Source organism: Marmota monax, unplaced genomic scaffold, assembly GCF_021218885.2.
Source record: "Marmota monax isolate L192 unplaced genomic scaffold, Marmota_monax_Labrador192_F-V1.1 WCK01_AAM20220418_F8-fsc00031, whole genome shotgun sequence".
NCBI lineage: Eukaryota > Metazoa > Chordata > Mammalia > Rodentia > Sciuridae > Marmota > Marmota monax.
Genome location: NW_026695197.1, coordinates 3,973,320 through 3,998,111, shown reverse-complemented (window position 1 = coordinate 3,998,111; position 24,792 = coordinate 3,973,320). Strand labels below are relative to the sequence as shown.

The 24,792-nt window shown below is 38.5% G+C and overlaps 1 protein-coding gene across 5 annotated transcripts in view; it reads left to right on the top strand.

Annotated features, from left to right (window-relative positions):
- The window catches only part of Garem1 (GRB2 associated regulator of MAPK1 subtype 1), a 192,790-nt gene that overhangs the window by 58,380 nt on the left and 109,618 nt on the right, over positions 1-24,792 (top strand). For all 5 annotated transcript variants that reach the window (XM_046428379.2, XM_046428378.2, XM_058573957.1 and 2 more), the window contains one exon: positions 6,213-6,353. In XM_046428379.2, coding sequence (XP_046284335.1) covers positions 6,213-6,353 — 141 coding nt within the window. The remainder of the gene's footprint in view (positions 1-6,212; positions 6,354-24,792) is intronic.

The window sequence follows — 24,792 nt, the reverse complement described above, 5'->3', positions numbered from 1 at the left end:
ATTTTGTGATCTCTCTTCCACTGTTCCATAACATGTTGCTACAGCCTCACCTTTCACCTCCTCTTCCCGCATGTCCTTTTGTAGTACCAAAGATCTCAGATTTTAGTCCTTTGAGAACAGAGAAATATTATCACAACGCTGCATTCTTTTCTTGTTTGTCTGGGAGACAGCATAACCACCTAAGGATCTCAAAAATTGACAATGTTTGAGGATGTTAATTAAATAGCATTTAATTCATATCCTTCACCTTATAGAATGAAATGCAAAACCTAAGCTACTTTTGCAAAGTGGAGGAAAGTTTGTTTTTATGAAAACTATCTAGAATACCGTCTATAACAAAAGCTTTTGATCATTATAATTAGGAGACATTGCTGGTGCTGAAGTTTATGTGTATGGAAGTGTTAGTTCAGGTAGGCCAACTACTGGAATGAGAAAGGAAGGCTGCAGCGTGTCCCTGGCATAGTACACAGTGGAGGGTACCCCTTACATACAGTTCAGTATGTCATCAGGGCAGGGTTGGTGCATTGGTCCACCAAATATCATTAAGGAACCCAGACTGCTGGCAACTGTACTATCTTTAGTTTGTTCCAAGGTGTTCCGGGGAATCAGTATGTAGCAATATTTAGCAATGCTCAAAGGATAGCTTATGAGCTGCTTTATGGGTAAGGACAAGAAGTGGGAAATGTCATTTCTGCTCATACACCACTGACTAGAACTCATTGACTTGCCAATAGTAATTGCAAAGGCAGTTAGGCACTGTGGTCCACTGCATGCCTGGAAAGAAGAGGAAACTCGTTTGGGGATCTGTCCCTGCCATAGAAGGTACTTTTCAAAATGTTTAAGATGCAAGAGAAACCCAGTGTTTTGAGCATTTAATTGACCCAATTGATTTCCTTTCTACATGAGAGGGATTGTAAGGTCAAGGAAACACTGATAGTTTGTTGGGGTGAACTCAACTACTATGTATAACTATAAAGCTGTAATAAAATAAATAGGTAAATAATGACTAGAAATGGTTAAATTTGAGTTACATATGCATAAAGCATTTATCATTAAAATACTGGAAAATCAAAAAGAAAACTGGTCAGTAGTGTGTTAATGGGTTTAATAACAACATGTATTTAGTCATCTGAATATGCTTACACAGATGGACCATCCCTTATCTGAAATGTTTATGACCAGAAGTGTTTTGGGATTTCAGATTTTTAAAAATATTGGAATGTTTGCAATTACATTTTGGGGATAGAATCCAAGTCTAAGCCCAATTCATTTATATTTCATAAACACCTTATACATACACATGGCCTGAAGGTTTCCATTATACAGTATTTTTAGGGCAATTGCATTTTAACTGCAACTCTTACATGAGGTCAAGTGTGGAATTTTCCATGGTGGCATCATGTTGGCACTCAAAATTTTGGGGGGTTTTGGGTCATTTCTATGTTTTGAAATAGGGATATTTAACCTGTAGTTCATCTTTATTTTGAAAATGTTTTTAAACATTTAATAGAAACTTGGATCCTACTGTGACAAGTGTTATATAACTACTTCAACTGATTCGAAGCCATCCTAGGTAATTCATACATAAAGACTCTGTAGTCTATTCAGTAATTCACGGATGCTTAATTGTAATGGTGAACAAAGCCAAAATAGTTATAAGCACTATAAAAAACAAAAATTCAACACTGGGATAGTCCAGATTTAAAGAGTACTCTCCCCTAAAAAAAAAAAAAAAAAAAGAAGAAGACCTAAGGCACTGAGCAAGGCTACTCTGTTATATTTACCTGCCGTGATCTCCATTTTAGGTGTAAGATGAGGAGGGCTACTTGTTCATGTTCTTATCTCTTGCCCAAAGAGTTACACTGTATACCTTGAATATAGCTCTACTACTACATTTTGACTTCTAAGATAAAGATATATACTAAAATTTTTTTAAAATCTAGTTTAGCTTACTAACTTTATTGTTTTCCAAAATAATGGGAAATAAGTGTAAATATGCTAATAATTACTTCCAAAAATGAAAACAGGAATATTACTTTTCCCCAGTATGGCTCAGCAAATACATTGTATCAAGCACATATGGAGGTGGTCTGTGAGAGTGACTAGTCTTTTGCTGGCAATGAGTTGGAGGTAGGAAGGCCAGGCAGGACAATGTGAGAGGACCAGTTACCTTATATGTCAGCAGAAAACAAGAGTGTCCCTTAGAGACAGTAAGGAGCGATGGAGATGTGGCTTTTGACCTACATGCGAGTATTGTCAAGAATCTATGGCACATGATGTTGCGATATATGTCTTTTTAAAGATATATCGTAGCAATATGTAATACATTGAGAGAGTGGAAATAAGATAGAAAACCAAGAGGCTTTGTGAGCTAAGCGTTTATGTATAATACTGGTCTAGAACACATTTGTGTCATAATGGATGTTAAAAGCTAATGTACAAAAATGCAGGAAGACATTGTTTAAATGTAAAAAAAAAAAGTCCAGAAAAAAAAAAAAAGAAATTAGCAACTGCTAGTGTGGATTGGGGAGTCATCTATATCGAAGTGAACCCTTGAGAAATGTATAAGATTGTAAAGGAGAACAATATTAAATATTAAATATATTAAATATATTGTGGGCAAGTACAAATATGTAACAGCAGATCCCACTATTATGTGTAATTATAATGCATCAATAAATTAAAAAAAAAAAAAGATTGTAAAGGGGAGAGAGACAGGGAATAGGCCAAGGGTGGAGCCTTAGCTACTGTTGTGATTGATGTTAAGGGGAAACACAGAAATGGTAACAAGGGAAGGAAAGGTGACTCAGGAGGAGATATTGGCCCAGAAGCCAAAAGACAGAAGGGAGATATCCATGGCCCATTTGGCCTGTCTAGCTTATAAAGACTTATTTTGGATTTTGAAATTTAAACTTTTTTTTTTTAAAGCAGACTTTGAAAGTTACCCTTGCATCAATAATTATTTTAAGAGGTATGTATGATTTACTGTTGAGGGCTACAAGGTCAAACCAAGCAAATAAAATAGATCCCAGAAGTATGCTAAATGTGGGGAGATTTCAGTTTTGTGTTTACATATTTTGGAATTTGACACACAGTTCTTTTAGACTTCTTGTTACTACATCATTGAGCTAAATATATAAATCTTAGTACGTTATACATAGTAGTTAAGCGACAGGATAATTATATCACAAAATTTTTTTTTTTTTTTACTTTGTGAATTCATTTAATGTAGTGTCTCTATTAACGGCCCACCCTAGGATATTTTAACTTATTAAGTTTTGTGTCTAGACAATTTTGGTGAAACTTATTTTGCCCAAAGCAGGTACACAGTTCAGTTGTTTAAAAAAACAAAAACAAAACAAACAAACAAAAAAAGACATAAGCTCAGATAGGCATTGGTTTCTTACTACTTTATGGCTTTGAAAGACATTCTGAATCCTCTTGCTGGAGTGTTTACCACAGCAAGCAGTAGGATTTAACATTAAATTTTCATTTTGATTAACTTGACTGCAGTCGTTTCTTGGCTGCCTCTTTAGAGCCCACTGTGGAATAAAATTAAAACAGTTTTTATGATATAACAATTTAGTTGCAGAAAATGACATTTTTCTCTTTTCCCAGAATGGCTGTGTGTGCTATCCCTGAGTTTCCTGCATCTGTCCCATGGCTCTGGTTTCTCCCCCATTCCCATCCATCTTTTATAATACCACCAGATTAATTTTCTTAAGCAGAGATTGGGTCATTCCCTTTTCCTTCAATGGCTCCCCATCGTCTCCTCTCATCTAAGCCCAGCTCATTCGTCAAAGAAGCAGCAGCCCAAATGCTGTATTTTCCCCTGAACATCTTCCTTCACCTCCTCTGCTGAAGTCCCTGTCTCCATGGTAGACTCTGTCCCTCTTGCATTTGCATGGGTCATGCCCTGCCTTACAGGAACACATCTCACCCATGAGAATGTGGAATTCTTGAATGCAAGAGCCACGTCTCCTTATTTATTTATTTATTTATTTATTTATTTATTTTTTGTACACCCCGCCATTGTCTGTTCATAGAAGAGTCTCAACAGATGTTTGCTGGGTCAATGAAAAGGGACTATTTTAAAATAACAAACATTCACACTGCCCCTTCTTATGAATGTGTGAGCCTCTCACCCTTCACCTTTCCCCCCAGCTTCTGATTAGTTTGTAACGTAGTTTTTCATTTTCGTCCTTGGGCATTGGCTGTCTCCTCCCTGTTGGGAGATACCTGGTGCTTCATTTTGTTCAGGGATGTATCGCTGGTGCTCAGAACCCTGCTTGTCGTACTGGTTGAGTGAATAAGTAAAACTTTGAAGCTGAAGGTCAGCTTCCCCCTATTTCTTGGGTTATTGTCAGTGGTTTTCAATGTAAAGGACAGTGTGGTGTTGGAAGATCAGGGAGCAATGTAGTAAGACCTTCATGTTAGTTTCTGCTCTTTACTAGCTCTGCTGCTCTGTGCAAGTTGCTTAACTGCTCTGAAGGTAATTTCCTGTTCGAGGATCACACAACCTAAATTACATTGTTTACATGAGGATTAAATTTTAGGGGGAAAAAAAAAGAAAAACACATGCAGTGAAGTTAATAGCTGACGTTTCTTGATCTTTGCTAGTTCGCCAGACATGTTGCGACACATTTTCCATTTGTCTGTCACTGTATATTTTCAGAGCCATTCTGTGAAGCAGAAGAGGGCTACCCCCATCTTATAGATGAAAAGAAGAAGGGTCCTGCACAGTGGTGGGTGGCACAGCATTGATAGCACTGACAGGTCTGCTGAACTCCAAATTTCATGCTCCTAATGCCTCTGCCAATTGTGTGTGTGCCCCTCCTGGGCTGCTGGACCTTTCCTTTGGAGCAGGGGTTCTAGATTTTACCTTGCTGCTTTGCTGCCATAATATTCTTGAGGTTTGCAGAGGGCTCCTGAAAACCAGTGGCCCCCAAGGAGGAATTTATGAAAAAACCTGGTCCCCCCAAAGCTTGAAGGGCAGGGAGTCTGTTTGGAAACTGCCCCCTGGATGAGTTAGATCCTTCCCCACCTGCTAATGTACTCCTGCCTCCAGTTTGTGGCCCGTCCCCCAAAATAAAGCTTTTAACTCTGTTATTTTCCACTGCAAAGATATAGCCCTCCTGCATTAAGACTGTTGTAAGGATCATTGCATTATTGGTTTGGAAACAAATGAGATGGTTTATGGTTGAGATAACCAAGTTGATCATTACTGTCCTTTCTATTGATTTGAAAAGTACTGAGTCTTCTAATTTTAGAGAGATCTGCAGATGCCACTTCAAAACACACTTATATCACTAATAACTGTTAATTGTTATAATAAAGTTAACATAAAATATAAGAAAGGCTATTTTCTGTGTAAAGGAATTAGCCTTTTCAGATATTTTCATTACACATTTAAAAGAACCAACCCAGATTTAATGGGGTGGATTATGTCTCCATCTGAAAAGCATTTTTTTTTAATGTTTCATGGAATGGATTTCTCTTTGCAATAGTTTGTCATCAGTTCAAAGGCTAAAAAGGTACTCCAGAAAATATTAAGATGAAAAATAATTTTGTTTGTATGCTATAAGGCTTCATTATGCTTAATTGATTGGGAGGTTTGGTAGAAGGCCAGAGAGAACTGGCAAACATATAAAATTTAAAAGGAAATATAGGCATTTCATTTCAAGTACTCTTTCAACAGAGGCATAAGTTCATTTCTGATAGCTTTATTATAGTGATTAAGAGCATAAGTTTTGAAATGAATCTGGCTTTTTTTTTCTGATTAAATCTGAGTTTAGACGTGTTACCTAACGTTCTGACCCTTGATTTTTCTCACCTATAAAAAAGGAGCAGGACTTACTTCATAAAGTTGTTTTATTACATGAAATAATACAAACGCATCTAAATAGTGCCAGAGTATTGCAGGCACTTTAACAATGTTTATTATCATTGAGATATAGTCATTTAGATCTAATGAACCATTTGAATATCACTTTGCCCCTAGGTGGGAAAGATTTTTATGGAATCCCTATGTGAAATTTTAAACTTGGTATGGAATACTTTTTTTTTTTTTTTTTTTTTTACGCCAACTCAAATGGTAAACTTTGTCTTATCTTGGGATGAGCTGTTAACGTCTGCATTAGTGACACTTTAACTCAAGTATGGAGTTATTAGGTGTGAATTCTAAGTTTCTTATATGAAATTGTGTTTTGCAGGAGAGTGCATAGAAGGGCTTCGGGAGCATGACTACCTTCTGATTCATTCTTGCCGGCAGTGGACCACCATCACTGCCCATAGCCTGGAGGAGGGCCATTACGTCATTGGGCCAAAGATAGAGATTCCGGTACACTATGCAGGTAAGATTCCTCTCAAAGGGCAAGAAAAAGCAAAGAGAAGAAGGGGACTTGAACAGTTGATTTTTTTTTTCTTACCTTCACAGTGGGAAAATGGGACTCTTAAGAAAAATTAAGCACTTTTATGTGATTATCTATCAGTGAAAGTTCAGATGCATTTTGTGATTGATAGCTCTAATTAATGCAGCTGGATATTTATAAGATGAAAATTTTACAAACACAAATTACTTCTCTGTAGTCTTGGAATTAAGAAGAAAATATGTAGCCACCCTCTGAGCTCCAAGCACTCATATCTCTGAATAACCCTGTGCAGCTTGAACATTGCTTTTGTGAATGACTATGACGTAATGATTTCCAAGGAGGTGCCATTGCACAAGTGGCCACTGAGTCTGGTTTGAAAGTATTGACTTGGAAGTTCAGATACCTGAGTGGGTGTGTCCTTCTTTTCAAGGAGGCTTTTAGAACACAGCCCCTGCGATGACCTCACTGTTCCAATTCCATGGGGATGATAGCTGCCTTCTCACCTCTCTTTGAACTCCATTCAGTTCAACAATGCCCTTTAACTAATTTTTATTGAGCTCATTCTATAACCAAGCAATGAGCTTGGGATATGTTTAGTGATTTGAATAAACTCAATAGTGGTAGCTTATAAATGTTTAAAAAAAAAACAACCCTAGTATTGCTTTATATTTTGTTCTGGTGAGTATAGTTCATTATATAAAGAATCTTAAGTTTTTCACTGTTGTTGCTTGGTTTTTAAAAAGTCAGTAGCAGAACATTTTAACCAATGGAGCATAAATTTTGTAGCCCTAGACTGACTTTTTTTTGGACTGGCCTCTACAATGCTGAAGAAGTTGTCTATTTAGAAAAGGGATCTTGCAGAATCCCCACTGTCTAGAACAATAGTAATTTTTTTTTTCAATATATAAATGTTTTATGAATGGGTGCTTTGGTACCCTTTTCAATTTATGGAAGTCTTTAGTTGCTAATATGACTCAAAGATCCTTCTTATTCAAAATATTATACGAAAGTGAGAATTTCTCTGGCCTTAATCTTGGTCCTTTAGAATATCTCCTAGTCCTATGAGTAGCTTTCATGAAAACAGAAAATCACTTGGGTGCTGAAGAGATTGCACCTGGGAGAAAGGAGCCAGGACAATGGACCAGTTTTCCTAGGTGCAGAGAATGAGACAAACCCTCAAGGCTGCCCATTCTCTCTCCCTGTGATTCCCACAGAAGGTGATTTTCCCGTTATTTTTAGCAAGCTCAAATTCTGATTTCTTTGTAGAAAACCAAAAAGAAAAGTAAATGGTTATATTGCTTCATCCACATCTATGATTTTACCTAATCTGCTGTATTCTTTTTATTAGAAGACTGCATAATTTTAGTCTTCCCCCCAAAACCATTGTGAATAAATAGCTCTGCCAAATCAGTCTTCCCAAAGGATTGCTTTGGTTTGGTCACTTCCTCAGATCTCTGGAGACTTCCTGCTGCATTAGATTCTTGGCCTTGTTGGGTAATTCCCCCGAGAGTTCCAGGCTACTTCTCCAGCCTTTTCTACTCTGGAGAGTGAAGCTTTCTTTCTGGCTACATTAGACCTCCCACTGTTTCCTGAATACCTGGGACACTTTTCCATTTGTACCGTTATCCCCACTAGAGTGGATTCCCTCAGCCTTGCTGCTTCTCAGAGCCTGCCATTGGTTGGGAGTGTGCAGGGGCTCTCCACTGCCCCATGTGGTCTCCTGATGTACTCACCATGTCACATTCATTGGGCACATTTGGTCACTCTTCAGTTACCTCTTCCTGTGTACACACGTTTTCACCAGTTGGACTATAGAACCTTTAACAAATTAAAGCATTTCTGAGAAACTCTTGCCTATCCCTTGAATTGGTACAGAAGAGATACACTTTTTGATGGAGGTAGATGCTGGACCTAGGGATCCCAAACTTGGCTACAAGTGGAATCACCTAAGAGAGTTTTAGAGGACAGGGTCCTAACTCCAGAAGTTCAGGTTTAATAGGTCTGAAGTGTGGAACTAATTAAAGGATTTTAAAAGCTCCCCAAGGTTAAAAAACGCAACCAAAGTGGGGAGTGGACACCCACAGTGGCAGATGATAAATAAGATATCTCCAAACACCTAAAAATATTTGCAAATGTAATAATAGTATTTGAATGTATGTTTTTATACTCACAGCCATTCAGTTTTCACTGGAAAGACAGAGATGGTACATTCAGCAGTTTACTCTGTTTTTAAGGAAAATGATGATGAATATAACTGGGAAACTGGGCATCCTGTTACAAATGATACATATTGTTTTTAAAGAAATTGAGGTGCCAAGATTAAAATGAAATATGGACATTAGGATCATGCCACTTTACATGAAAGCAGATAAAACATATTAAAGAAAGAAAAAATTGAAATAGGTTCAAATGGTTTATGAGGTCATCTGCCATTAAGCACAATAGAATGGATGGTCAGTGATACTCCTGAGCTGTCTGCCTGAATTGCTTCAGCAGGACACTTAGGTAGAAGTTTTGGGGTGCAAATAGGTGATTGATCATTTTGTTTAGGGATATGACATCTAGAGATAATATCAAGAAAGTTCCTTTAGCAAAGTTTACAAAGACAAATTTAGTGACTTATTAGTTATTTTAAAAAATAAAAACAACTATTAGCTAACCAATAAACAAGAGGACATTGCGTTCTGATTATAGTGTAAAATTGAGACTTATGAGTCTGGATTTGATCATTTCAGAAGTAATGTGATTCCACACACTGGGTATTACACACTGTTTTTGTTTGTTTGTTTGTTTTTCCTGAGATGATGTCTTGCTCTCTCGATCAGACTGGTCTCAAACTCCTAGGCTCAAGGGATTCTCCTTTCTGAGCCTCCTGAGAATCTGGGACTACAGGTATGCATCACCATGTCCAGCTTGTAGTAGCAAATATTTTGTTTTGAAGCATGGACTTATTATGAACTTCATCCCTTAGAAGAAAAAGAACATAAAGTATGTTGTGGAGACCAAAAAATATCATTTATATCTCTCTAGCTTACCTTTATCCATGCATATTTGACTAATTTGTCAGAAATTTCATCTAGGATCACTTCCCAGCTTTTGGCTAAGATCAAGTGTAGACATTTCATCTAGGTTAAGATTAATCTTTCATTCTTTGAGGGAAATTAATAAATAGTTAATAATTAAAGTAGAGCCCACCAGCTTTAAAATCAAACAGCATAGTTTGATTCCCAGTTCTCTCATTTACTGTCTGTTTTACTTGAGGCAAGTTAACAGATCTCTTTAAATTTTATTTTCCTCATCTGTAAAGTGGGGGTAATTATAATGCCCTGCTCCTAAAGTGGTTGTAAAGTATAAAAGAGATAATGCGTGTGAAACCCTTTTCAGAGTGCTTAGTACTTTTTAAGTGCTCCCTCAATGTTAATGGTGACCATCATGATAATGCTACTAACAAAATGTTTCTAAAGATTTAACTGTATCTTGTATCACTAATCACATGCTGAATTTCCTTCATTGAAGCCGGCTGAACAACGACATCCCTCAAAATTGTTTTGGTGGTTGTTTGTTTGTTTTCTTTCTGTTGTTGTTTTGTTTTGCTTTGATGTTTAAAAACTCTTATTTTGAGTTTGCAATAGTGTGCTGCTTTATATCTCTTACCCTGTTATGCCCATTTTAGCATCATTTGGTCATGTTCGTTCTTTCTCTCCCTCTCCAATGCACAGGTGGATGCACACACTGCGCGTTTCCTCAGAGCAAGGATATCCTCTTATGTAACTCTTAGCAAATTCAGGACACTTAATACTTTAATCTACAGTCCATATTCCAGTTTTGTCAGTTGTCCCAACAGTGTCCCTTTTTGCATTTTCCCCTCCAGGACAGCATCCAGCCTGGGACCACCTATCGTATTTCACTGTCACGTCTCTTTAGCCTACTTTAATCTGGAGCCGTTCCTCAGCTGTCTTTGTGTGTTGGGATGTAGACATTTTCTGAAGGGTGCAGGCAAGTTGTTTTATAGAATAGCCCTCACTTTGGTCTCCCTTCTCCTTGTGATTAGATTCAGGCTGTGCATTTTGGGCTGGCTTACCACATACGTGATGTGTCTCTCTCAGGAATTACAGTTTAGCACCAGGGATGTCCTTGTGCCCCTTATTGGTGATGTCAGTTTTGATCACTTAGATTAAGTTGTCGTCTGATTGCTTTGGCTGTGTAATTGGCATTACTAGGGAGTTTGAGAGAGGATACTTCAAGACCCTATAAGTATCCTTGCTCCTTCTCTAAAACTTCCAGCCCCTCCTCCCTAACCTGATTCTGCAATTCTGTTGAAGATTTCTATCTAATTTTGTTTTTACTTGAAGGTGGCAAAACATTTACTGCTTCATTCCTTCTTATTTCTTAGCCTTCTTCCATGGAAAGGAAAAGCATTTCTTTCCTTCCCATTTATTACTTACTTATCTGTTGTAATCAGCATGACATACAGATTCTGTGTTATTTGATGGATTACAACATATTACTCTCCTAATTTATATTAGCGCCCATATTGTCCCAGATTTGTGCATTGGGGTATGAGCTAGTATTTTTATCTCCCTCTGTCTTTTTCAGGTATACCCTTGTCTTCTGGTGTGGGTAACAAGCATTCTTCTCAGTCAGTATACTGTTTGAGTCAGGGCTGCAACATCATTCTGTTCCAGGCAGTGCTTCCCATTTTGTGGTTTTGTAGATAGAGTCCCGTGGAGTTGGGCAGTACACAGCCTGGGCAGCCACACACAGCAGTAGCGTTCACATATACCTTGGAAAGTGGTGAGACTGAGCACTTTTTAAAAATCATGACTCGAGTGCCTTATCCATGGTTCACATCAAAGACTTTCATGAAATTCCTCATGTGAAAAGAAATAACGTCATAAAACTTTGAGAAAAACTGTGACTTGAAGTCTGTTACAACTACACGCTGAAATGGAAGTATAAAATTCTTTATTCCAAATTCTGAGATGATTAGAGGTGTGCTTTTGACAAATACTTTCCTCTTTTTAGCTAGGCACAGTGGCACACACTCTGGAATCCTAATAATTAGAGAGACTGAGACAGGAGGAGCATAAGTTTGAGGCCAGCCTCAGCAATGTAGCAAGACCCTGTCTCAAAAATAAAATAAAAAGGGCTAGAGATGAAGCTCAGTGGTAAAATACCCCTGGGTTCAATCCCTAGAACCAAAGAACAAAAAAACTTTCCTCATTCTGGCAAAAAAAAAAAAGTTTTAATTTTGGAAAACAGGAAGAGTTTTTGGTATAACAAGTAATCAGTTTGATAAAAGAGATAAAATGTGTTCAGTCAGCACCACATTTTTTCCTAACAGTGAAGAAACCACTGAGAGAAATTGGCTCAGTGTTGAGGAAAGAGGCTGCCTGTTTCACACAAGTTTTATTCAAAAGGCGCTGCAGATGAATTTTATCTTAACTTTCTGACTTCATGTTGCTACCAGAAGGGCAAAGATTTCCTAAGAAACGTGCGGTATTAAACTCAGATTTTTTTCTGCATTCTGCACACTCAAAACATGTAACTTCAGAATTGCCTGGAACTTCATCAGATACTGCTGGCTCAGCCTGTATGCCCATCCTTTCCTCTCTTTTACCCTGACACATTGAACAAAAAATACCTACTCTAAAAAAACAAACTTTTTCCAAACCCTAGCTCAAGAGTTCCTAAAGGTGAAGTTTTCATTTTATCTTTCACATATCTATTCACCAAGTTCATTGTGTCTCTGCACCTCAGAGTAGTGAGTCAAGCAGACCCAAATTTTACCATGAAAGCATGTGTCTCACTTATGTGACCCTCTTCTAGGATCTACATATTTGGGGTTCATAATTTGGTATTTGTTTTCTTTAAATGGAATCTAAACTTCAGGTCCCTAATGACTCAACACTGTGCTGGCACATGATGAGTTTGGAATAAGGGACTCTTCTCTCACACTCTTCTTATAAAAAACAAAGAAAACCTTGCCAAGACATAACTTGGGGAAGCTGAAGGTATCCAAATATGAGGCGTCTCTGCATCTGTGGTTCACCAATTTTCAAAGTAATAGAATACTGAGTAGCTTTATGAAAATTTAAATCATTCAATGGAGTGCTCGCTGTCATCATGGATGAACAGATTGCTCCATGAACATAGGCATCTGAGATAAACTCCAGCCTCGTTTGACTTCTATTTTTAAATGCTCATCCTCCTGCAAATCCCGTGAATCTATAACAAGCTAAAATGATCTCAATGCTTTCCCTCCGAGCTGTAATATGTACAGAAATATGTGACACTTGCGTGCAAGGTTGGTAAGAAATGCTTATGTAGTCTTCAAGGTCCTTATTCAGCAAGCACCTGGAATTACATTGGCAGTGCCTGATTTTAAAAATGTGGGATGTGCAGTGTCTGTCTCATGGGCAAAATTATAGTAACGCAGTATCTAACATAACCTTGAATTGTAATTACTGAACAAAAGGAAATGTTGAAACAAGCTAATTTTATTCTCCTGGGTTGCAAGTTTAATTAGCATGAATCATCAGTTTACAAAACTAACTGCTAATGTTGAACAACACTTTGTGTACTTTCTCTGTTACATGGGATAAAGCTTCTGTGATAAGATGGAAAATAACTGAACTTTCTTTTGAAATGTGCTAAAAACTAATTTGGTATACTAAGGAACATTTATCCCAGCCAGTTTTGCCATGAATAAATATTAAAAGATCTAAGGAGTAACCATTTTTCATGATTGAATCCTTAGGTCACCGTTAACAATTAAAATATATTTAGTGCTTATTATTTCCTAGGCATTTGTTAACTCAGCCTTTACCTTGATTTCTTCATATATATCTTTCACAACAAAAACACGAGGCTTATTTCATTATTATCTACATTTCAGGGAAGTACAAACTGAGATTCAGGGATGTTAAGTATCTTGTCATATAATACAGCCAATAAGTGTGATTCAAACTGAGGGTATGTGGCTCCATAGCCTGCTTCCCTCACCACTATGCCTTGGAAAGTGCTAGAAGGCACCTTCTATGTGGAAGGTGTGTATGCATCCTAGAGAAGAGAGGTCTGTTAGAATTAACCATGAGTAATAATAAGTAACATATGAGTAAATCTTTTGTTTTCTTTCCTTTCACATATAGTTCCCCACTTGTGTTCTAACTCCAGGGAAAATTTAAGTAAACAATTAAGTTTTGACTTTTAACATATACACGTCATTTCCATAGAAGTAACATTATTCCCATTTCTGAGTATTTGCCAGGAAGAAGGAAAAGACAGGAAGAGCTTCCAGGGAGAGGGGACCTGCTGGGCCCAGAGTTGAACAAAGGCCAGGAGAAGGGTCGTTCACATAGAGACTAAGGAAACTGGTTATCTTCAACAGGGCAGTCTCAATGAATAAAACAGGAAAATTAGATCATAGGAGGAGATTAGAAATGAGTGAGAAGTCTGACAGCAAGCAAGAATCAATTGTTCTCTAAGATTTTTGTATTAAAAGGAAGCCAAGAAAGTATACAGGAATAAAAGTCTTTTAATGTTCCCTCCCTCCCCCTCCCCCTCCCTCTCCTTCTCCCTCTCCATCCCCCCTTCCCTCCCTCCCCCCTCCTCCTTCTTCCTTCTCTCTCTCCCCCTTTCTCTCTCTCTCTCTCTCTCTCTCTCTCTCTCTCTCTCTCTCATACTCAACCACTGAGCCACATCCCCAGACCTTTTTTTGTATTTTGTTTAGAGACAGAGTCTCATGGAGTTGCTTGGTGCCTCGCTATTGCTGAGGCTGTCTTTGAACTTGTCATCCTCCTGCCTCAGCCTCTGAGCCACTGGGATTACAGGTGTGTGCCACCACACACAACCCTTTTAAATATTTAATGTTTAAAGAATAATGCAACCTGAGGAATCTTTCTAGGCTAAGTGGAATGATTCTAAAGAGAAAAGAGAGAGAAAATAATTAAGTAATATAACAGCTTGATGTCAGGGAAATTGTTTCTGCCACTTTTCCCTCAAGAGGCATTTGCTATTTCTTCAGGGTGGAGAGGTATGATCCCTTTCCATACCACTCACAAGGGCCACAGCTGGCACTCCTAACAAAAACCAGGTTAGCAAGAGAAAAGCATAGTAGGTTTATTTTATCAAAGCCTTACATGACATGGAAGCCTTCAGAATAAAGACCCAGTGAAAATGTCCATTTTTATGTTAGATTTGATTAAGGATGGACAGTCGTGTAGAAATGTGATTCCACAAAGAGTGTAACTCTTTCACAAAGGGTAATGGACTGAGGGGAAACCAGCAAGGCTTGGGTCTGTTCAGACTTTCCATGATATTTCTGTGTGTTGTTCCTTCCTCCCAGGTAGAGGTCAGGATCCTTCTAGAATGAGAGTCCCAAGAGCTATTATCAGACATAGTAGAGAAGTTCTTTATGGCCAGCTCCTTCACAGAAAGGTGGAGTCATGGAAGGGAGGTTAGAGTAATATTTCTGGGATTTATGGCAGGCTCCAGAGAGAATGGGCTCTAGTTTTTATGACCCAGCTCAGGGGAAAAAAATTCTTAGTTTCCATGGCCTTCCTTGGGGGAAAAATGGGAGCAGAATTAAGAGCAGGGGAAGTTCAAGTAGACTTTGCTTCTGAGCCCCTTCCAATGAACTGAAGGTCAGTATAAATTATATAAATATCTACCTTTGCTTCAAGAATGAGTTGAAGGTTATCAGTCTTTGGTATGACTTTGGTATAGCTAGTCTCACTTCTCTTTGCTTGTAACCCAAGGAAATTTGAATGTGAATGATAATTCAAGATGAAACGATATTAGTGAATTATTTTGGTTTTGTTAGTTGTGATTCTGGCATTTATAGTTATGGTGGGACATATTCTCATTTTTTGGAGACATACTGGATTACTTAGGGGTAAAATATGATTAAAATTTATAAAATACTTTGGCAAAAACATAAGGATAAAAACAGATGGATATCTGGCAAACTGTTAAAACTAGGTAAAGGGAATGTTGATATTCATTACCCTGATTTTCTACATTTGAAAACTTTAGTAATGGATAAGAAAATGACTTGGTAACATGGTAGCCAGCAGCAAAGTTAATTGCATTGTGGGACTCTTAAGTGATATTCTTACCAAAACCACTCTGCTTCCCTCCTTGGATTATATAGTCTGATTTTTCTAGGGATAAAAGTTTCCCTTTCACTGGGTCATTTTGTTTCAGTGTCAAATAGTACGGTGAAAGGTTGAACTTAGGAATAAGTGGTTTTGTTTTCCAGGTTTTGTTTAGCCACTTTAGCTGGTGGCGTCCTATGGAGATTGTGGCTGGTTTCCAGGGGTTGACCCAATTTAGTGCCTGAAGTGTTAAAGGAGAGAGGGATTGGTGGATAGATGTAAAACTTAGGGAGAAAGGAACTACTTTTTTCCCCCTTTATTTTCTTCTTAAAATAGGAGTTTTATGGGAGATATAGGGAGGAAAAAGGGAATGTGAGCAAATACATTGGAAAGTTCTTTCATGTCACATCAAGTGGCTTTTCTTGATTATCCTATAAACACTGGTAAAAAATCACTTTAACAAAAATTTTAGAATTCCTCAGTTGGTATTTCCACATTTCAGCCTGTTTTTGCTCATCATCTTGCAAATCATATGCTGACTATACAAAAAAAAAAAAAAAAACACCAAGATTAAAAACAAACAAACAAACAAACAAAAATCCCAGAAACCTAAAAACAAAACCAAAAAAACTCTCGCTCAAATCAGAAATAGCATTCGAGGTTCAAAACTCCTAGGCTGCCATTTTGTATTTCCTTTCTACTTCTGTTTAGGCACTCAATGGAAAGTTGGTACTGGAAAGGACTAACTCCAGTTCAAGTATATTTTAACCTATGAGATAATGTGATTAACATCAGGCGGAAAGTTTGAACAAGCTGCCTGTGACCACACTGTTAATGGAGTGTTTATAGCATGGGTGGGAATACATTTGTGTCACTTCATAATTTGGTTTCCATATTGGATTTGTACCTCTAAAAATTAGTGTGACCTTTCAAAAGGTTCCCTTTTAGCTTTTTCAGAATTGCCTTGAGCTTTCTCTCTTTGCGGAAAACAGACTTACCAACGTGTTCCAAAATTGAATTTGATGCTAGTAAAACTTTTGGAAATCACTCCACTCCATTTCTTAGGGTTAGAATCACTTGCCTTTCTGACTGACTATCCAGGGAACATTGTATGCTGGCTCTCTGGTAAGACTCTGACCCATATGGGTAGTTTTTTAGTGGACTCCAACAGGAAAACTGCAAAACCAAGTGTATTGTGCAAACTTCTGCCACTTGAGACAAGAGGATAGATCATTCAAATGCTTCCATGTTGTTTTTTCTCAGCTGAACGTTACACAGTACTCCAGCTTGTCAGAACTGGCTGACAGAACATTGTGGGATTTGCCCCTCACCGTGAGTCAGGCCAGTTAGTGAATGTGAGGCAAGCAAAATAAACACAGAGCTTTTATTTTCTAGATGTTAAAAATCATTGTAGGTAAATGAAATGCAGTGGGCACATAGACATTCGAAATATTCCATTTCTCCAGTCGTGCCTTTTGCATTCCCTAAGTTTTAATACTCAGTGGCAGTTATTTATTTGGTTTTTTTTCTTACGGCCCTTTACAACGTTTGATAGTCCCAACTTTTTTCCACTTATGAAACTAGACATAAATGTGTGGGGAAACCAGTCCTCCATCCACCTCAGGCCCTTTCCTCCTTGCCCCCAAGGTAGGTGTGTGTCTAATCTTGATTTTGCCCCCTTGATCCTGAAACTAGCTGCTCTTCCTTTTCAGCCAAGCCCAGCTCTCTCACCTGCTCCAGACCTGCCGTTCTCCCATAGGTCCTTTTATATGTGATTGTCAGATTGTTCTTCTCAAGTGCACCTCTGTTCATTTAATGACGGGCCAAGACCTTTCAGAACTTTCCCCATGTGATATAAGTTCTTGATTAGTGCTGGGCCCTGAAGTCCAACAGATGCCCCTGGGGAATGAGCCAGTCCAGGCTGGTTGTCACTCACATAGGCTCTGCTTGTCTTGCTCTGTTTTCTCTCTTGTCATAGTCACTCCCCAATTGTGAGGTCTTTCCTCAAATACCGCTTTCCTCCAGAAAATTTTCCCCATCTTCCATGCCATACAGATACTCTTCCTCCTTCCTTCTACTTCAGCACCCCTGTAACCATTTGTGTCTAGAACAAGTTGTCTAGCTCTTATTTTTTTCCCATTACTAAAGGCTCCTCAAGGGCAGTCGTGAGTAGGATTGATCCTATCAGCATCCTGCACAGGCTTGAACATAAGGGCTCAGTAAATAATTCTGACCCAACAGAAATTGATTCATCTTTTAAGGACTTTTTTTTTTTAAGTGGGTTTCCAGAGATGTCCGAGAACCACTTAGGAAACAAATCTGGTCTCTTACTCCCTTGAAACAGGCAGATGCAACTGTACACCTCACGTTGACCGTAGGGGGTCATAGGGAATGCTTTCATGGAAGTGCAACTGGATGCCACGTGGGTGGGACTGTTGAAGGAGGGGCAGTGGCTGCTGTCTGGGACTGCGACCTGAAGGCTTTAGGCAGACATGGAGGACAAGGCATTTTCTATGTTACCAGCTTGAACAAAGCTTTGGCTTATGGGAAACAGTGGGCATCTCTTAAATGGGTATGGGATAGGGGAGGAACATTGAGGAGGTAAGTTTGGAAGTCTAGTATGCAGGAAACGGCAAGGGATTTGAATCCAGGTAGACGACTGGGAGCTGTAACCTCTGTGCCTGGGGAGGCACTCACAGAATCTGTTCTACATGTGAGTTAAATCCATTGGGAGTAGAAGAGGCAAAGGCAGCAGGAGACTGCTGGTGGGAAAACTGATTCGGAAGTTGTTGAAATCGACCTGATGGAAGAATATGAAGAGCTGGGCTGGTGGAGGTCTGATGAGCTAAAAGTTGATGTCTAGATAAAAGGAGTATGGAAACAGGGGAGGTAAATCTGAGAATTTTTAAAAGCTTTTGTCCGGTTTTTAAGGAAATGGATTTCTTTCCTCTCCTCTCCTCGCTTCTCCTGTCCTCTCTTTGCTTGCACATACTTTTTCCCAATGGCTTTAATTTATTTCTAGTATTTTCTTTGTTGCTACAACACCCTTTCCCCTTAGAATAAATTTTGTCAACAAAATGCAACCTTTCAAGTTCTTCCTAAATAATAGAATAAGAAGATAAAGGTTTAGATTTCTTTTTAAAATTCTTTGTGATCTTTTGGGACACATGGGGCCTTCCAGTAAGTTTCTTATCATCTCAGATATTAGACTCTAGACTGGAAAAAAAAAATACTCTTCTTAACTTCTTGGGCCTGCCTGGTACTTAGAGTTAGGAGTTTTCTAGAAAAGTGTATTTGGAGTAAAGGATCAAGAGATAGAAAAAAAATGGTATATACAAACCTCAGGCTCTAAAAGATAAATACCATGAAGACTTGATAGTTTTACCTGTATTTAACAATTATGTATTTCCTACATCCAGTTAGAATTTGTTCTTTGTGTCAAAATCTAGGACAGTGATGAATCACATGAAATATTATGGTTATATATTTTCAATATGATGATGAATTTCTTTGTGAAGGAAAATGTGTGTAATGTAGGTCAACTGGTTAAGCTCAAAACATCTGTTAAGGAATTTCTCATGATTCACTATTATTTCTTTATTTAAGAAAAAAATAATTGTTTTCTGTGTAACGTATACCATTATTTTCAACCAGGCTGAAGGTTTACACCCACTTCCCCACTGAAAAGACAACTGCAATGTCTAGAGACATACTTGGTGGTCACAGCTGGAGGGCAGCTGCTATGGTCTGGTGGGTAGAAACCAAGGCTGCAGACTGCTGCTACTGCAAAGAAGTGTCCAGCCCTAAATGGTGCCAAGATAGAAAAACTAGGTTACTTTCTTTATTATTATTGTAATCAGTTTTATATTCCCCTACATTATCAAAACTTAATTTTGGGGGGTGTTACTAGGGATTGGACCCAGGGGCTCTGAACCACTGAGCCACATCCCCAGCCTTTTTTTATTTTTTATTTTGAGACAAGGTCTTGTTAAGTTGCTTAAGGCCTCACTGAGTTGCTGAGGCTGGTTGTGACCTTGTGATCCTCCTGCCTTAGCCTCTTGAGCTGCTGGGATGACAGGCCTGCACCACCACACCTGGCCAAATTTTAACTTTTTAATAGAAACTGTCAGACATATTGTCTAGAAAATCAGTGTCAAGAGTTGACTTTTAGGATATAACCAGCCATTTCCCAGACTGGAAAAACAAAAATTCAGTAAGTCATGAGTCCACATTACTTTCTTCACACACTGCATAAGTCTGACAGCAGCCCTACATGTCATGGCCAGCATATTCAGGCAACAACAGTAGAGCAATCCCTTCAGTTGCAAAGCTTTGTTTATCTAACAGAACTGTCCTTTTTCTTCATCCTTTGTTTTAAGGAAAGTACATGTATCAATGCCTAGAATAAACAGATTTAAAAGAAAACCAGGTCTACCTGCTACAGATCAGATACACAGCTACATGACATATGGTGCTTCAAATGCTCTGAAATTAAGAGTTTAGCATCTATCCATATGAGGTCATAATCTGGGTCTTTCCTTGATCTACCTCCCCAACCCCTGCAAAAGCATATCATTGTTTTTCTTATATTGCTAATTCTTTATTCTTCCCAGCATTTTTCCCCCAGCATTTTAATAGCAGTATTGTTTTGTTCTTAAGTTCAGGCAACTGCAAAGAGAACCTAATCTAGAAAGTAGGAACATGGATATTGAAGCAGTCTCCCTTCAGGTATGTGGAGTGATTCAGGTAGTAACTGAATGATCAAATACCTACTAGATGCTGGCAGTGGATGGATACAGAGAGTGGAAGAATAATTGGCAGTGTCGAAGTGAGGATCATACTAATTGAGCATCAGGAGGCACCTATCACATGGTGGCTAGGTCAGTGTGTTGCACACTACCATTATCTCATTTAATATAAAAACTGTCCTTTTCTAGATCAGGAAAGCAAGGTTTGGGTCCTCCAGTCAGAAGGTGAAGTAGGGAGTCACACCTGTAGCCTCGCAGTTGCAGAGCCTAAGCACTTAACCTGCAGCCTGCTACCATGGCACAATCTCAGTGTTTTTGTGAACCTTCTGGAAGGGCTTGAACCGTATCTGTGAGCAGTAAGCTTATGGCTTGGTGTTGTGTTTCAGAGATAACCCTTTGGCAGTAGGTGGGAATGGCCCTTTGTAATGAGCAAATTGCATAAGTCAAGTGGAAGGAGCACATAATATATTCCATTGTTCCTTGAGTCTCAGGACTCTGGAGGGACTGTTCCAGATTCTTTCACAGGAAGGCCATATGAATCATGATGAAAGGGATGATACAATCTCAGGTGTGAGAAAGCACTGTGATTGAGGCTGTAATTGTTCTCTTTTTCCCTCTCTCCCCTACCTTTAGCCCTCTCATCAGCCTGTGCTCTTAATGATAGCTCTTCCACTAGGAAATGCTCACAGATGCCAGGGCTTTTGTTCCTTCCCCTGGCATTGGAGTACCACCAATGAAGGTCTTTGGTGTGTTCCCAAAGGTCTTTGGTGTAAATGGGCTGGAGAAAAGGCAGCCCTTCCATTTGAAAAAACTCCCATATCTGAACTAAGAGGACAAACATAGAAAAGTAAAGAATGACCGCTGGGCACGGAGGCACACGCCTATAATCCCAGCAGCACAGGAGGATGGGGAGTTCAAAGCCAGCCTCAGCAACTTAGTGAGGCCCTAAGCAACTCAGCAAGGCCCTGTCTCTAAATAAAATATTAGAAAGGGCTGGGTATACAGCACCCCCTGGGTTCAATCTCCAGTACCAAAAAAAAGAAAAAGAAAGAAAGGTAAAGAATGAAGACTTTGAAGTGGAACTACAGAATTCCTGGCATTTATAACTCACTTCACCTGCACCCCACTCTCCTCCTAGGTGCACACAGATACAACAAATGACTAACCTTTTCTGAGTAGGTGGAAGGAAAATCGGATGATGGCTTCTTACCTGTTGCAGGAGCCATGGAGACATTATCTTCTCCTTTATATAGTGGTTCTGGTGAGTTTCCATGTGGCAACTCTCAAGCATGTTGACATTTAGAGGGACATTGTCCTCTAGTGTTGCGGCCCACTCACCTGGACACTGTCTTCACACCTGGTGGCTGGGCAATGCCACACTGACCCGGGAGTCACATCAGACCCAGAGTGACCTTGTCTCCAAGATGCTTAGGTGGTAACAACCACCTTGGGTGATCTCTGTGATTCCTGGCAAAGACTCAAGTTCAACTCCACCTTCCTTGTCGCTTAAAACAAACAACAGCATTATGATACTGATGCCATTGGAGTCAGGACCAAGACAAAGGTTCCTGGCGTCACCTCTAGCTTTCTGTGGACCAACAATTTGCAGTTTTCTCCCCAACTACAGTAAAGTACTGTACCAAAATGATGATGCAGAGTCAAGGTACCTAGTCCTGGCTCAACCCCGTTCAACATATGTTGCCTCAATTCCATCATTTATCAAATGAGGATAATAATACTATTTAATACACTTATCATGAAGATTAAATGATACCTAGAAGCATATCTGGCCTATGTTAAGCACCATGTAAGTGTTCTCTGCTGCTCTTTTTAAAAAGACATTTTTATTTTTATTGATACATAGTAATTATGCCTATTTATGGGATTTAGTACATTTTGGTACATGTTTACAGTGTGTAAAGATCAGATCAGGGTATTTAGCATATCACTGCGGACATTTATCATTTCTTTGTGTTGAAAGCTTATAAAATCCTCTCTATCATCTGTTTTGAAATATTCAATTGTTGTCAGCTTTAGTTATTTTACTGTGCTATAGAACATTAAAAGTTATTCCCCCTAACCAACTGCACCCTGTGCTCAATAACCATCCTTTCTCCATCCCTCCCTTTCTCACACCCTTACCAGGATCTGGTAACCACAGTTCTATTCTCTGCTTCTTTGAGGTAAATGTTTTAGCTTCCACAGAAGTGAGTACGTGTGATATCTTTCTGTGTTGGACGTATTTCACTCATCATAATGTGTTCTAGTACCATCCATGTTGCTGCAACATGAAAAAGAACTTCATTTCCTTTGTCCAGTTGAGTAATATTCCATTGGAAATATATACCACATTTTCTTTATCCATTTACCTATTGATGGACAGGTAGGTTGAGATTGTATCTTGGCTGTCATGAATACTTCTGTCATAAAAATGGGAGTGCAGAAGTTTCTTCAACACACTGATTTAAATTCCTTTGGCTATCTACCAAGTAGTGGGATTGCTAGATCATATGTTAGTTCTATTTATATTTATATAATAGTAGTTCTATCTATAGTTTTGTGAGGAACCTCCATACTGTTTTCCCTGATGGCTATTCCAGTTTGTATTCCCACCAGCCATGTATGAGTATTCCTCTTTGTCTACATTCTTGCCAGGGTTGCTATTACTTTGTAATAGATGTAGTAAGACCCCCCAAAAAGGTGGGGGGGGGAGATGATATCTTAAATCATGGAAAAGAGAAAAACATTATTTGTAGATTATAATAGTCTGGCTAGAAAATCTAAGTAAACAAGCTGAGCCACAGATGATAATATCTGAAGTTAGTGGACAAATATCAGTATAGCTTATAAATGTCAATAATGTTTCTAATATACAAGAAATAGCCAGGTCAAAATATATTTTTTACAAAGTAATATAGAGCAGCATCCAGCACACATTCTTCTTTACTTTGAAAAGTCCTTGCCTGGATCTAAATGGAGACAGTTACAGTTTGAAAGGTCATCACATCAATTATTCAGTAAGATGAGTGATTCTTTGATGGTGTGTGAAAACATGCCAAGTGATATGTGTTGATTTGCTTACATATTTAAGTGCTTCTCACACCTTTACACGGAGGGTGTTGCCTTTATTTTGAGATAATTCTGGTTAATCTGTGCCATATTTTTGATTTAGCCATTTTCCTAAATACAACGAAGCACGATGAAACAGTTTTTATAAGACTGATTTTTATTTTTCCAAATTCAGCGAAAGTCCATGAAGAGCACTTGGTGGAAATTAAGGCTGGTGGTGATCCATGGGAGCTGTGCAGCAGCAACTGTAGCAGTGGAGGTTTGAGGAGAGTAATAAGCATCACTCAAACCTTATATCAAGACACCTGCTCCAATCACATTCTTGCTCAGCAGTGGCCATTTGAAGTCAGTATTTAATCTTACAAAATCTATTTGATTACTTTCCCTACAAAGTAGATGTGCATTGGACTGAAGAGCCAGACATGTACCATTGTCTTTTAAAATCTGTTCAACAATGGAATCAATTCCAATTGTTTCATCTAACTTGCAACCATCACCTTTAATGAAATGACTTCCAGCTTGGCTGGGAAGAACAGGTAGGATGACAGTGCTATATCAGTGTGAGACGTAACTCAAGGAAAAGATTGCTCTGGTTGACAGCTATAGAATGGATTTATTTCTCAAGTAATTCTTCACTTAATTTAATTGATATCTGAGTAAGATATGGAGGTTCCCCAAATTCAGAGGAACCCATGGAAAAATCCATATAACTTGAGACTTTCAGTCCCACCAGGACATGGAATTATTCTTTTGTATATCCTGGGTGACTGAGGTGGGATGGAATGGGCAAATTGTGGTGCTTGCCTCTGAAATTTACATTTTTAGCTCTGCGACCTCAAAAAGTGCTTTTATCCTTTATAAACCACAGTTTCCAATTTTTCAAAATAATTATAATACCTGGGTTGCCATGAGTTTAGATTAGTAAATATATTGATTATAGACCTACTGAATAGGTCTGCATTTTCATGATGTTTCATATACTTAGTGTCTTCTTTTGTAACAAATTGGTGTCTTTTGTACTTAAAACAGATGGTATCTGATCTTTAATCCATCCTAAATGCCCTCATCTTAACTCTCCCAATTGGAAGAACTTTTTCTTCTTGTAAATCACATAACACTTTATTGGAATTATGTCTGGCACTTCAGCATATAAAATGTCTCTTACACACATCTGCTACTTTCTTTTGTGAGCGCTCAAATATAACATCTCATTATCTTTGCATTCACAGTACCTTGCCATGTGCCAGGTATATAGTAAGCACTTAAATTGTTGAACAGTTGAATACATGAGCTAGTATAAAATTATTGCTTGTCTTACCACAAAGAGTTGTTCTCAAAGGCACATATTATACAGAACGGTTTTTATTTTTGTCATCATTCAGGATTTTTTTTTTTTTTTTTTGCCTTTCATACTCTACTCTTCTTTATCATGTTGATGTATGTGTATCTCTAGAGGTGCTACTTAAAGCAAATGCAAATTTTAGTTGTTTTGTTGGAGCTTGTTGT